This window comes from Notamacropus eugenii, chromosome 1 (genome assembly GCF_028372415.1).
Source record: "Notamacropus eugenii isolate mMacEug1 chromosome 1, mMacEug1.pri_v2, whole genome shotgun sequence".
NCBI lineage: Eukaryota > Metazoa > Chordata > Mammalia > Diprotodontia > Macropodidae > Notamacropus > Notamacropus eugenii.
Window position 1 is genome coordinate 601,181,091 of NC_092872.1, and position 15,888 is coordinate 601,196,978.

A 15,888-nucleotide genomic window follows, 5' to 3' on the forward strand; every position below is an offset into this window, starting at 1 on the left:
ATTTGAAAAGTTACTAGGTTGGCAAGGGAAGCCAATAGAGGGGGAAGTGGCATATTGATACATCTTTTCTAGAAGCAAAAGCAGAATGAATTTGATTATCATTCCAGTATTGGAAAGGGACTGGGGTCAGGTACAAGGCAGAAAGCAGATGGTGAGAAGATAACCAGAGACTAGGGCAAGGTATGGCTAAAGACTGCCTGAAATGGTGGGCCTAGGAGGGGTTCATCAGTAGAACCACCAAGGCCCCAGCATAGTGTTATGCCTTCAGGGTGTGATTTCTAGCTCTGAAGTCAAGGCATCTAAGGAGAATCTGATTTGAAAAAAACATAGAAATCAGAATAGAATATTAGAAATCAGAAAGAATATTAATATATAAGATTAGACAGACATGTGAAATAGAATATCAAAATATGACATATTACCTAGAATCTTATAAATTGTGCATAGCAGGACACCTTGCCTTTAAAGACACAGTGGATGATTATTTTAAAAAATCACGATAATTCAATCCTTCATAATTTTTTATAACTTGAATACAATCTTTATTAAATAAAAATGTTAAAAATGTAAGTTAGTTTTAATTCTTTTGATAAAATATATTTGTAAAGTAATCACTATATGGTCAACAACCAAAAAAAGCCCTCTAAATGTTTATCAATTCCTACTGTGTGCTCTCAAGCTGTTTTTATATCTCTTTATTCTTTCATGATATAAGTCCTAGAGTCCTTTATAACTCTTGCCTATTCTTATCTTCTATCCATTTCTCAATCCATTCCCTGGCAATCAACTGAAAATACTTTTTAAAGAGTTTCTAATGATGCTGTTCTTCCTACTTAACATCTCTAATCTTTGACCATATTGAGCATGCTTTACTTCTACATATTCTTTATAGTTTTGGCTACTATGATACTCTTATTTCCTGGTTATCTTCCTATATATCTAGTTGTTCCTTCATATTCTTCATAGGAATACCATCTTTCTCTTGTCTCCTTAATAATCTCCCTCATACTTCTGTTCTAAGACCTCATTCTTATAGTCTCTCATTGAACTCATCAATTCCATATCCCTTTGATTCAATTAACATTTCTAATTAGATGACTCCTTAATATTTCTCCTAATATCTAGTCCTAAATTATTGACTGTTAGCAATTTCCAAGCAGATGTCCCATTGACATCTCCATAATATCTTTTTCAATTGTCCTCTTTTCCCCACCCACCTGGCCACTGACCTAGTTCAGACCTTCATATCTCCATGGGTTTATTATGATAACCACCCAACTGTTCTCTTTGCTTCCATTCTCTCCCACTCCTACTGTGAAATATACATAGATATTAAAATAATATTCCCAAGTACATATTTGATCAGGTCTCTCTCCTTATAAAAACATGTAACAGCCCTCAAGTACTTCTAGGAAAAAAAGAAAAACTACCCATTCTAGCACATCAGACCCTCTGCACCTCCTGGTTTCAAGTCACCTTCCTCACTTTAGTTCTTTTTGCTCCATTTAATGTACAATATATTTCAGCCAAACTAGCTGCTCCTAGGAATCACTATTCCAACTCCTGTCTATGTGCCTTTGAACAGGTATTGAATCTTTTCCTTATCTCTGCCTCTCAGATCCTTATTTTCCTTTAAGGTCCAACTCAGGAATTATTCTTTCTACAATATTTCCCTCAATTCTCACAGTTGTTCTTAGTCTTTCCCTAATCAAACTACCTTGTGTTTATTTGTCATTATATATATATATATTGCTATACCCGCAGTAGATTGTAAGCTCCTTTACATGAGGGACCTTTACAATGTTGAATCTTTATCATGTAGATGAATGTTTGGTGAACTGACTTCACATGGTCCAATGAGGGGGAGGGAGAAGGAAACAGAAGAAACAAAAACATGGTTCCTTATCTCTAGGTACTTCAGATCTATAATTAAAGATATATTAAGCCTTAAAGTTGTCATGAAATATAGATTCTTCTAATCAATATATAATTTCAAATCCTAATCAAATAGTATTTGCAATCATGTATCCACATAACCTACTTAGAAAATTTTCATAAATAGATAAAAATAGATTATATTAAGTGCCTGATTTTAGAGGCTTCCAAGCAGTTCCTCTGTGAATTAAAAATGATTAAAGAAAGCCATTGCGTTAATGGGAATTAGTGCCTAGACTGTCTTGAAAATGTTCAAGACTGTAAACATATGCATAGCTTTGGTTTCTAACTGTGAACTTAAATCTCTAAAAATAATATGTTCCTTAATAGTGGTTTGATGCTATGAGAGATAACATACTTAACCAGCCCTGGTATCTCTCTACAAATTTATGTATCTAAAGGAAGCCTGCTATTAGTAACCATCTGCAGCTTATCATCTACTATGCACTCTGCTTGAAGAGTCAAAAATCACATTTTAGGTATTCTCAGTATTTAACTTCAATAATTCACACTAATGTCTCTCTTCCATATTCCCCTACTCAGCCTCCCCCCCAAAAGGTCGCAAATTTATAATGTTTTGTCACAATACCACCTGAATTATAAGAAAGACCTTCAGTTTGAAGAAAATAGCAAAGAAAAATAATTGTGTGGATTGCAGATGACAGGAGTTTAGTAAGTGGGGAATTGATGAATGATTGAAGGGATTGATAGAGTAACTGACTACAGTTATATAATTAGAAGACTCATTCATTTAGTTCTTTAAAAATTCTAAAAAGAAAACCTAATTCTCATCCCCATACCTTTGCCCCCTCCTCCATACTCTTACACCAAATTTCAGTTGAACTGGGTTTTCTTATTTAAAAAGAATTACTCAGGAAACTTAAATGCAGGGAATTTTTTATACTTGGGAATTAACTTTAAAAGTATAGGCTTTTTTCCTAATAAATCAGATTCTTAAATTTGAATAGTTCAATATAACTTACTTTGACTTTTTAAAGATGGCATCTGTGCTATTCCTCAGAGTAATTACATCTAACACTACATTTTAAAGATAAATGATTGCTCCTTCCCAGGTCTGTTCAGTACTTGTCTGCCTTCTCTCCTGGGTTGGGGGAGAGGGAGGCAACAGATATGGTTGGGCAACTCCCACATGAAATCTGACCCAAAAGGAAGCCAGAATTATTTAAAAGGTAGATGGGCAAGAAAGTGGACTTGATTTTAAACTAGATCTTCTCTAGCTTAATCTCATATTCAAGTTTGAAAAGGGGTGTGTGATAAAAGGACAAGGAGGGAAAGTGGAGAGGGGTGGATAAATTATCTAAAGTGCTTCTCTAAAACTTAAAAGTATATCAGAGAGAAAAAGAGAGATTTCGGAAGTAGTGCAATCAAGAAAGGCTTATTTATAGAGCAGTCCTTGAACCCCATCTTGACAGAAGGAGGAGATTTTGTGAGGTGGAAGTGAAAGGAGTGATTGCTAGAGGATCGAAAGAGATTGCCAATGCAAAATTACAGAGATTCCATATGGAGTACCATGTGTGAGACTGAGCAAGAATGCCCATTTAGCCATTTGGCTAGACTATAGAAGTGCAGAAGAAAAGTAACATATAAGGAAATTGGCAGGACAAGTTGAAGCCAGCCTGTTTAACCTCTCAAACCTTCTTGGCTGAGCTAAATTCTTTGGCTTAATTTTGAGATCTTTAATAATCTTTTCCTGCCTCTTCCTTAATTTCCAAAATTAGGCCTAGAATCAAAGACATGTCAAAGCTGGGTACTGTCCAGCAGTTTTGGAGAATTCCAGAGTCACATCCACACTATGATGAATCACTGGAGGAGGAATTTGGTGGAACCATTCAAGCCATTCTCATTAACAAGTTCATGATTTTTGCATGGATTTTCACTTTTTACTTTTAAAAAATTTATTAATATTTTTGTTTTGCATAAACATTCTTTCTCTATATTGTACCCCCTGCTTCCCTAACCAAAAAGTTTTTTTAAACAATGAATAAATAGGATAGATTTTTTTTTTAAAAATCTCAATTTTATAAAGGCAATGAACATGCCAACCATTTCTTGACTCCCCTCTGCTTCAAAGGTTTTACTATATTAAGTCCAGAGGCCAATTTGCTTATGTTTTAATCTCTTAGAGTGTATTTAATGCTCTATGTAACTAGGGCCCAACACCACAAAGAAGTCTATAAAGTATATTGCAAAGTTTCATATAACAAGTGTGACAAGTATCATGAAAACCCTAAATTCTGAATTAATGGACTTAAATCTAATCCTGTTTCTGTCATATACTAAATGTACAACTTTAGATAAATTACTTCAACTCTCTTGACTTCAGTTGCCTCATCTATATAATTAGAGGTTTAATGAGAAGATTTATCTGATGTAGAGTAAAATAAGTAGAAACAAAATCAATATGCACAATAATTACGATAGTATAAATAAAAACAACCATGACAACAATAAAAGTGAAATTATAATGACTAAACTTGGCTGCTCAAAATATTTTAAAAAACAATTTTTTTTGTATAGGTGTACTCTAGTTTCTAGAGTGAAAACATGCATATACTGTCAGAGATAGCTGATATGTTGGTAGTGGCTAGAGTATAGGATTTGGTATTAGGAAGAATACTTCCTCAGACACTTTAATGTCTGTGTGACTCTGGGCAAGTCACAACCTTTCTGTGCCTCAGTGTCTTCATCTGTTAAATGGGGATAATACATTGAGCTAACATGTAGAATGTGCTTTGTAAACTGGGAAGCACTACATAAATTTCCATTATTGTTTGCTAGTTACTATGTAATGATTAGTTGATTTTTTTATTAATTTTCTTATTAATTTTTAATTCTTTATATAAAGTAAAACATACAGTGTAGCATATTAGATAACGAATGGGCCCTGGAACCTGGAAGACCTGAGTTTGAGACTGGTCATATAATATCTATGTGGCCCTGGACAATTCACTCTATCTTTTCAATGCTTTGGGCAACTTTGTAAGAAAAGAATTTGTAGAGAACATGTTGAACTTCTTTGAAGAGGGAATGTTCTCATCTAGAGAGTTGTGTATAATGGGGAAATCAAAGATTGATTGCTGTCCTTGTTCTTAAAAGAGCTTTGATCACTGGTTAGAAAAGGGAGGAAATATTTGGAAATCAAAGCTATGTGAAAACAAGGAATATCAATATATTTTAATGAAAGAGATAGCCTAGATCTGTACTCAGCAAAATGTGATCCACAGGCTATCACCCAGGAGCTATCACCCTGGACAAGACGGTATTAAAGTCCCCATTTGAGTTCCAAAGTTACATGTATTGTTTTTAGTTTTCTTCTCTAATATTTTAGTAACTGTGAACATTCCCCAATAATTTTAGTTTATAGTTTGTTTTCCAAAATTGAAATTGGAAATTAATTTAAAGCTGTTAGACAAAGGTTTGTGGCCATTAAAATTTTAGTGGTTTGCTTTTCATGTGGGCTAACCAGGAATGAATGAAATTAGAACTGCCCGTGTGATCCAGAAAGTATGTCATCAAGTGGGTAAATCAACAATACACATTTGTGTGGATGATTCTTATTTTTTTGTTGCGTTTTTACCATGGAAGTTAAGATTTAATATAGATGAGTGACTCATTTGTAGTTTCCTTACAACTGGCTTTTGTAATAGAGTCCTTTTAAAATTCATGAAGTAGCAAAGATGATTATTATTAATTTCCTGTGCTAGCTAATATGGATATAAGGTGACTTGAATGATTTATAACAATGGCAGTGTGATTTCTTCATGTGTATGTGTGTGTGTGTGTGTGTGTGAGTTTGTGTGTTTAAATTAAAACCTCCCCTTGGCTTTTCTTTCTCATCTCTGTTTTGTTTTGTTTTTTGCCCCTAGGAAAATGGGAGCCATTAGGCAAATGTGACCTGCGTTTTCAAGATACCAGCTAATAATACTGCAGGGGAAGCAAAAACAATATGGATGGCTTAATTGAACAGAATAGTGTACTAATGCACAGTAAAATCAGTGAAGCTGGGAAAAGGAATGGCTTAATTAACACCAGAAACTTAATGGCAGAGAATAGAGATGGCCTGGTATCGGTTTACCCAACACCCCAATATCAGACTCACATAGTGGGGAATATCTCCTCCCAGAGCTGCCTAGACAACAGCAGGAATGAACCAGTGCAACAGTTACTGGATCCCAATACACTTCAACAGACTGTGGAGTCTCATTATCGCCCCAATATCATCCTGTACTCAGAGAATGTGCTACGTTCCTGGGGGGAGAGTGGGAGTTCAGACTGCTGTGAGACCACCTTTATCGAGGACCGCTCACCTACCAAAGATAGCCTGGAGTATCCTGATGGGAAATTCATTGACCTTTCCTCAGATGACATCAAGATCCATACTCTCTCCTATGATGTGGAAGAAGAAGAGGAGTTCCAGGAACTAGAGGTTAGATGATCTGCTTTTAAATGACATTAAATTTGTTTTTAATGCACCTTTGGGGAGGTTCAATATTAGAATGATTGTAAGGCTATATTCATAATGGAAATAGGTAACAAACATTGACAATAATGAAATGGGATTAGAGGTCATTTGTTTTCTCTTGGTTATATCATTTTGAAAAGAATTCTGTTTAACATCTATAGTCTTTGAAGTGCATAGAAGTACACCTGTATGAGCATCGGCCTTAGCATATCTCTGGAAAGACCATCATATTGTCAATATCACAGAGATCACAGCATGATCTGGACTCTAGGGTCTCAACTATTGTACTGATGGTCAGTGAGACTTGGATTTGAATCCCATTCAAATCCCAGACATTTATTTGATGTTTGAAACTGAGCAAGTCACTTAAAGTTTCTTTATAAAATGGGAGCAATAATAGTGCTCATATCAAACGGATTATGTGCAAGTCAAATGACATAATACATAAAAATACTTTATAAATGTATAGAAAGTATGCTACATGTATCAATTTTCATAATCATAATTGTAAATTTTATCAATTAAGGGCTAATTATAGTACAATTCTTTGCTCCATGTCAAATTAGACTTATAGTTCGATTTATTGAGAAAAAGAGACCAAATTTGGAAATTGTTAAATTTTCCCTGAAGAAAAAAAAGGATGCCAATTATAGTGGTGATCAAAATTTGACATTTGTTGAGTATCAAAATTTAATTCAGCACAAACACAGATGTACATATATGTGTATGTACATATACATTAGATAGATAGATAGATAGATAGATAGATAGATAGATAGATAGATAGATAGATAGATAGATAGATAGACAGATGGATGAATGAATCAATGATATAGAAAGTGATTGCCATGTACAAGGCATTGTGTAGTCACAGGGGAAGATACAATAGCTAAGTTATGAACCAATCGCTGATTGCAAGGAATTCTCAAACCAATAGGATGAATTAAATCAGCAACTTTTATTAAGCCTCTAGTGTGCACTGTGGTTTGCATTGGGGAAGTTGACAAGCCATTGTCTTTGAACTCAAGTAGCTCATATTCTTTTAGGAAACTATGACATATGTGTAAATTCCTCTAATACACTGATATGCAAACAGTGCTACTTAAGGTATGAGAATGGTCCCAACTGATTATCAGTTTCAGAGAAGTTCTTAAAGGAGTGAAATTTGGGCTGGGTTTTAAAGAAGGGGGAAGAATTTAATTAACAAATATAGGGCATGAAAAACTCTCTGGATTTAAGGAACAGTGTGAGCAAAGTCACAGAGGATAGAATCATGGTGTATGGTGAACTGAAAAATAATCCACCTTGGTTTGAACGTAGAATATATAACCCTGGGAAGCAGGGATTAAAGCTATAAAGGCACAGACCAAACTGCAGATAGTCTTGAAAGGTTAGAAAGACCAAACTCTACACAGTAGCATTTCTTGTATGCTTTGCTCTAGGTGACTCTTAAATTCTGTGATTTTGTGATTATCTTTCTCTGGAAATCCAACCTTATTGCTAACTTCCTTTTTGTTTCTGCTAAAGATGCCACTTTCTTTTCTTTTTATTTTCTTTTCATGTTATGAAATAAAACAAGCATTTCTGTTACATAGTAGAATAAAAAGGATTATTATACATGAAACTACAAATTTATTTTATACAACTTGTTATTTCTCTTAAGTATAAATAAAATCATGCAACTTACTTTTTTTCCCTTTTTTCTTCCCTCCCCCACCCTAGAGATGACTACAATAGATACAAGTATGTGTGTATATGTACATACATATATACTTATATGTGTAAAACAATCTATACATATTTCTATTTATCAGTTCATTCTCTTGATGTAGATAGCATCTTCCTTTATAGGTAGTTAATTTGACTATTTATAGTAGTCAAAATGACTTAATAGTTCAAAGTTGTTCTTAAAACAATATTGTTGTTATTGTATACAATGTTCTCTTCATACTGCTCATCTATTGATTCTATTTCAAGCAGGTCTATCCATGTTTGTTTGGTGTTTTCTACATCAACCAGCTCATCATTTCTTATAGCATAATAGTATTTTATCACAATCATATGCCACAACTTTTCAGCCATTCCCCAATTTTTATCCATCTCAGTAATTCCCATTTCTTTTCTAACACAAAAGAGAACTGCTATAAATATTTTAGAATATGCAGGTTATTTTCCTTTTTCCCTAATCATTTTTGGAAATTGACCTAGTAGTGGTAACTTTTGCAGTCTGAGTCAAATAACTCCTCGTTCTCTATCAGCCCTCTTATCAAGTCAATTGCATCTTACATTGTATTGGGTGTGGTATATCAAAGTCAGTAAAAAGTCGGTAAACATAAGGTATACACAAGGTAAATTCAAGAGAATTGGGGTTTTAATAAGCAAGGGATCATGAAACAAGCAAAACCAGATTAAGGAGAGATTGGGATAATAGCAAAGTTAGATTAACCAAAGATTATAACATGAGTGAAAAGTAAGCTCAGTGTGAGTAAGAGAGATGGATGGATAGATAGTAAGTTGTGGTTGGAAAGTGGAGTTTCAAAGTTCAAAATCATAAAACTAGAAGCAGTTTTATTAATAGAAAGGATTTCAGTGTGAGCATAGCAACAACCAGCTGAATCGGGTTGAAGCAGATCAGTGGAGTAAAGAAGGTAGACGAAATGTGTGGTATGTTTTATTAATTTTTTGTAATATTTCTCTTATTACATGCTAAAACATTTTTTAAAGTTGAGTTCCAAATTCTATCCGTCTTTCCTTCTCTTTCTTCCCTGAGATGGCAAACCATTTGATACAAGTTATACATGTACAATCATGTAATGTATTTGTATTAGTTATGTTGTGGAAGAAAACTAGAATTAAAAAAAAACAGAATGAAAGAAAGTGAAAAATAGCATGCTTCAGTCTGTATTCAGTCAGTACCAGTTCTTTTTCTATAGGCAGGTAGCATGCTTCATCGTGAGTCCTTTGAAATTTCTTGGATCACTGTATATCCGAGAATACCTAAGTAATTCACATTTCTTCATTGTATAATATTGCTGTTACTGGGAACAATGTTCTCCAGGTTCTGCTCACTTCATTTACATCAGTTCATGTAAGTCTTTTCGGGTTTTTCTGAAATCATCCTGCTTGTCATTTTTATAGCACAATAATATTTCATCACTATTATATACCTCAGCTTGTTCATCCTCTCAGTGTCTAATTCTTAGCCACCAGAGTATAGAAATATTTTTAAAGAAATATGTCCTTTTCCCTTTTTAAAAATATCTCTGGGATATAGACAGCAATATTATTGCTGGAGCAAAGGGTATGCAAAATCTTATGGACCTTTGGGCATAGTTTAAGATATGTTTGAAATGGATAACTAATGTATGGTCCACGAAGATGATTGCTGAGCACAGAAGGAAGCAGAAAACCATAGTCAGGTGCCAAAGTCCTTGAGAATGCTGATAGAGTGAGTTTAATGTCAATAGAAAACAATAAGGATAGAGATAGTAGGACAAAGATTATATAGACCTCAAAAGAGGAAAGGTTAATGAAAGATGGAGGTAGACAAATGGTCGGGGGAGTTCATTGGAAGAACAACTAAAATGGCTATGAACAGTTGGAGACCAAGGAAAGAGTTGAGTCTGGTGAGAAGGGGGTCCAGTGATATAATACCCTGAGGGCAAAGTCAAGTTTAAGTTAAAGAAGAAGTGGAAGAAATTTGGAGATCAAATTCATAGTAGAACATGGTAAAATGGGCAAAATCAATTTTAAGGGGTTGAGAGTGTAAATAGGGCTTTTCAAGATGGATTGAGGGATGTAGGATGGGGACATGGAAGATGTATTGGGGACATGTATCTTATATCTAAGGCACTGAAACTAGATGATGAGGAAAACCTTGATATTTGTAGGAGCATGTTGCCAGTGACAGTGACAATCTAGTACAACTCATATTGAAAAAAAATTTTCTCTCCAATATACCTGGCAAATTGTATTTTCTTTACTTGAAGACCTCCAATGAGAGTAAACCCACTATCTACAGAGGCAGTCAATTCCATTCTGGAATATCTCTCATTATTATAAGAATTTTTAAATATAAGACTAATTTTTCTTCTTTGTTCTTTCAAGTCATTGTTCCACATTCCACCATCAGGGGTCAAGAAATAGAATTTGTCTAATCCATTTTTGAGAGAGTTCAATAACTTGAATAGAGCTGTAACATCCCCACTAAGTCTCTTCTTTTTCATATTATTTCAAGTGAAAATCACATGTTGTAAATCATATGTGACAAATGAATGATAAAGTTATTTATTAATTGCTTATTATGTGAAAATGTTATAATGAGCATCGGGGACACAGTCTCTGCTCTCAAGAAGCTCACATTCTAATAAGGGGAGACTAAATATATATATAAGAGACTTCAACTATAAATTACATGGAAAACCTTTATGGTCCTCAGGGTGCAACACCAAAATGGATGAGAATGTAGCTTCTTTAATGTAATTTCCAGCTTTGATATTGAAATGAGAGATGGGATAGAGAATGTGTAGTCTTTCCTACATTGTAAGGTTTAATAAAATGTCATGAAAATATTATAAAATGATAGACATTTACCTAGTACTAGTATCCTAGAAGGTGTTCTCTCTCTCTCTCTCTCTCTCTCTCTCTCTCTCTATCTATCTATCTATCTATCTATCTCTCTCCCTTCTTTCACTAGAATGTCCACATTAATCAAATTGTAATTATTGATGGAGCACCTATTATATTCCTATAATAGTGTTGATTCCTGTATGGAAGATGGAGATTAAGTATATGATATGGCAATCATATTTTTCCATCTATTTGAAGAACTCTGATTAGGATCATAGAAATATAGATTCTGAAGGGACAATAGAGCTCAACTTGTTTATTCCTTCACTTATTTCTTTAAATATATAAATGTATGTGTGTGTGTACGTGTGTATCTTTATATTAGAAACACACATTTTATCTATATATATATATATAATATATATATATACATACACACACATATATGTATGTATATACATACATACTTATATGTGTGTGTATAAACACATATTTCTTTGGAATTCTGGGAGCCAAGATGGCAGAGTAACATAAATCACCATAACTCCCTCATATTCACCTTCAAACAACTATGAAATAGTATCCCCAACCAAGTCCTGAAACAGTAGAACCAGCCAAAAGATGGGGCGAAACAATCTTGGAGGCCAAGAAACTTGGAAGATCAGCAGGAAAGGTCTATCTCACTGAGGTAAAAAGGGGAGAGCAGTCCAGGACAGGAAGCATCCCAACAAGCCAGCAGGAAGCCCCACCTCAGTAAGCCAATGGTAGACCCTGAGTCCCAGTGCAGTGGAGCAGGCAAACAACAGCACCAGGATACTCCATGTGAATTAGCATAGCCAGGCCCAGACTCCAGCTCTGAGAACTGCAAAGTGCTTTAACAACCAAGTAGTCCCCAGGGGGCAGACTGCCATTTGCTTCAGTCTAATTCCAAGGAAATGTAGAAACACCACACCAGACTCAGCACATGCCAGACACCAACACTAGGATCCCAGCTCAGTACCAGGTAAGTTGTCAGAACCCTAAAGCCTCCAGCAGTGCCAGCCCCAGCAGACATAAGGATACCATGTAAGTTTCAGGGCAATATCAGCGTAGCTCCAGTGTAGCACTCAGGGCTTATAACCCCTGATACAAGAAGCTTGAGACAGTACTCTTTCTACCCTAGGAGCAGAGGTTAAATTTAAGGGAAAGGAAAAAAATAAAAAAATATGCACAGAAAACAAAAGAGTCTGACCATGGAAAGTTATTGTGATGACAGAGAAGATTAAGACACAAACTCAGAAGAGGACAACAATGTCAAAAACAGCTATGGACAAAACCCTAAAGAAAAATGGGAAGTGGTCTCAAGCCCAGAAAGAACTCATGGAAGATGTAAAAAAGAATCTTAAAAATCATAAAAGAAAGGTAGAAGAAAAATAGGAAAATAAATGATGCAAGAGAATTATAAAAAAAGAGAGAGAGAGAGCTAACAGCTTGACAATTGCTTTTGGAAAAGGAGATTCAAAAATCCAATGAAGAAAACAAATCCTTAAAAAGTACAGTTGGGCAAATAGCAAACTAATGACTCTGTGAGATATCAAGAATCAATCAAACAAATTCAAAAGAATGAAATGATAGAATAGTAATATAGAGATAGAACGAAATGCAAAATACCTCATAGAAAAAAATGCCCTGGAAAATAGATCCAGGAGAGATAACCTCAGAATCTTTGGACTATCTGAAGGCAATAATCAAAGCATCTTTAAAGAATTATCAGGGAAAACTGCCCTGATATCCTGGAACCATAGGGCAAAGTAGGTATTGATCACTTCAGAAAAGAGATCCCAAAATAAAACCTTCAATGAACCTTATGTCCAAATTTCAGAATGATCAGGTCAATGAAAAAATATTGCAAGTGGCCAGAAAAATCAAATATTGGGGAGCCACTCAGGATTACACAGGACTTAGCAGCTGCAACATTAAAGAATTGAAAGTCATGGAACATGATATTCCAGAAGGCAAAGGAGTAATGACTACAATCAAGTATCACTTACCTGGCAAAATTAACAACATAATAGATAAAGTGGAAAAAATGGGCATTCAATAAAACAGAAGGATTTCAAATTATTATAAGGAGAAAGCCAGAATTTTTTTTTAAATGATCTCCAATATCAAGATCCAAAAGAAGCCTAAAAAGGGAAAAGGAGGGAAAAAACATGGGACTCAATAGAGTTAAACTTTTTACATCCCTACGTGGGAAGATGATACTTGTAGTCCTTAGAAATTGTATCACTAATAGCACAGCTATAGACAGAGTATAAGATTAATTAGAGGGAATGACAAAAATAATTAAGGAATGTGAAAGAGGAGTACATTGGGTGCAGAAGGAAGGAAGAGGCAGAATGGGGAAAATATTTTGCATGAAGAGACTCAGAAGACCTATTACAGTGGAGGGAAAGACAGGAGGTTGGGTGACGGACATTACTTGAACCTTACTCTCTTTAGTTTTGGCTCAAAGAGGGAATGACACACATAATAAAATGAATGTAGAAATCTATCTTACCCAACAGGGAAGTAGGAAGGAAGGAGATAAAGTATAGGGGGTGGGTCGATATTGATAGATGAGAGGGCAGATCAGGGGAGTAGACAGAAGCAAAACCTTGGTGGGGAAGGAAAGGATAAAAGGAAAGAGTGAACATGCAAGAGGAAAAATAGCATAGAGGGAAATATACAGTTAGTAATCGTAACTGTGAATGTCAATGGGATGAACTCTCCCCAAAAACAGAATTAGATAGCAGAGTGGATTAAAAATCAGAATTCTACATTATGTTGTTTACAAGACACACACTTAAAGCAGAGAGACACACAAAGAGTGAAGGTAAGGGACTGAAGCAGAATCTATTTTATGCCAAATTTGAAAAAAGCGGGAGTAGCAATCCTAATCTCAGAAAAAGCAAAAACAAAAAATTGATCTAATTAAAAGAAATAAGCAAGGAAACTCCATCTTGATAAAAGTACCATAGACAATGAATGACTATCAATACCAAACATATGCACCAAGTGGCATAGCATCCAAATGCTTAAAGAAGAAGTGAAATGAGTTACTGGTGCCTTTTTTTTTATTTGTGTTTTGAGAAAAATTTGGAACTCATAATCTTGTAAAATGAATACTAAAAATTGTTGACATGTAATTGGGAAAAATAAAATACTATTAAAATGTATTACTTTATTTCATAAAGGGTTATACTAATATTCTGAATGACTTGTTCAAGTTACACAGATAATGAACAGAAAAATTGAAAATCATACCCAGAGAGAAGCAGAAGAGAGAACACGGCTCTTAATTTATTCATCTACATAACCAGGAATTTGCAATAGATGGTTTTATTATCTCTCCGCTCTAAAAGTCCTGAAAAGACATAGACATGATTTTTTTTAAAAAAAAATGTAATTCAATGGGAATTTTTGAGCAGAGATGTGAACATAGGAATAGACATGATATTTCCACTCTGCAGGGACAATTATTATGTTTAAAAGTGAAAGAAAATATATGAGGTCTCCCAAGTCGATGTACTTAATGAAATATCAGCTAATGCTTGGTGAAAAGAAGCATTGGAAATTAGTTGTTGTGAGTAGGAACTTTCAGTTGAACCATTATTGAAGTCTCTTGCAGCTTCCAATTTAAAATATCGTCAAGGGGAAGGAGAGTTTCTGAACTCTGCAAATTAGGCACTGTTTGGAGGCCAATTATTGGTTATTGTGACATTTTTCCCCATTAAAAATAAGCTGTTAGGAAGGAAACATTACATTTTATTTTGCATTTTAAAATAATTTGGAGCTTTCATGACAAGATGTTATAAAAAGGAATGGAGCTTGTAGACTAGATCAGTGATACATGAAATTAATACAAGATTCATGTATTATGCCAACCACGTTAAACACATCTTATCTGAGGCTCATAACAACCCTGTGAGGGAAAAACTAGAGGTATCACTGTCCATATTTTGACAGATAAGAAAACAGAGTCAGAGAGATGCTTAGCATAATGTGTAGCACATAGTAGGCACTTAAGAAATGTTTATTGATGATTAGAGGGGTTGTCATTTGCTCTTGTTTAAATTGACAGTGGGACGCAGAGGTGACATTTGAAGTCTGGTCTTCCTGGCTCCAAATTCAACATTCTGTCACACTTTGCTATGCTGCCTTAAAGACTCATCATAATTGATTGTCATTCTGGTCCGTGGCGAGCACCTTTCTGTATCTTATAAAATTAGCCTTCATTCTACCAATAAACATATACCAATGTATGTGGGAGGGTGGGGATCTACTTAATGCTTTTATTTTCAATTCTAAATGTTAGCCGTTACGAAACTGTGTCCCTCTCCCCTCCCCCCACCCCGCCCCAGCCATCTTGTAGAATTTACAAGAACTAACTTCAAAGGTTTATGTAACATTTTGTTCTTCTGGGTTCCGAGGACCTGATGAATGTAGCTATGACAAAAACCATTTGAACATATTGCCTTGATATTTTGCCTGCCTCTTGAAAATTCAACTGCAGATGTCCAGCCTGTTCACAAGTTGTTGATATTTGATCAAGGAACTATAAGTTTCAGCAATTTCTGACAAAGGTGGTAAAATTCAGACATTATTATCTAATAAATTTTATCTTTTTAAAATGAAAAAAGTATAATATGCTTTTAACAAATGTTATTAAAATAAATAGCACATCAATTTTGAAAAATGGACTATTATTTTTTAATAGTTAATATTTTTTGCCAAAAGGAAAAAGTACATTTTGAATGATCTTGATTCAGAATCATTAGAATACTACAATTAATTTTTATTAACTCAAGAATTGGTTATCCAAGTGTTCTGCATCTCCTCCCTCTTTTTTTGGCTCATCACTCCTATCAAAACATGACTTG

The 15,888-nt window shown here is 34.6% G+C and overlaps 1 protein-coding gene across 3 annotated transcripts in view; it reads left to right on the top strand.

The window, feature by feature from the left end:
* Positions 1-15,888, top strand: part of SYNDIG1 (synapse differentiation inducing 1) — a 280,651-nt gene that overhangs the window by 96,560 nt on the left and 168,203 nt on the right. For all 3 annotated transcript variants that reach the window (XM_072634624.1, XM_072634622.1, XM_072634623.1), the window contains one exon: positions 5,823-6,382. In XM_072634624.1, the coding sequence (XP_072490725.1) occupies positions 5,903-6,382 (480 nt within the window). In that variant the 5' untranslated portion in view covers positions 5,823-5,902. The remainder of the gene's footprint in view (positions 1-5,822; positions 6,383-15,888) is intronic.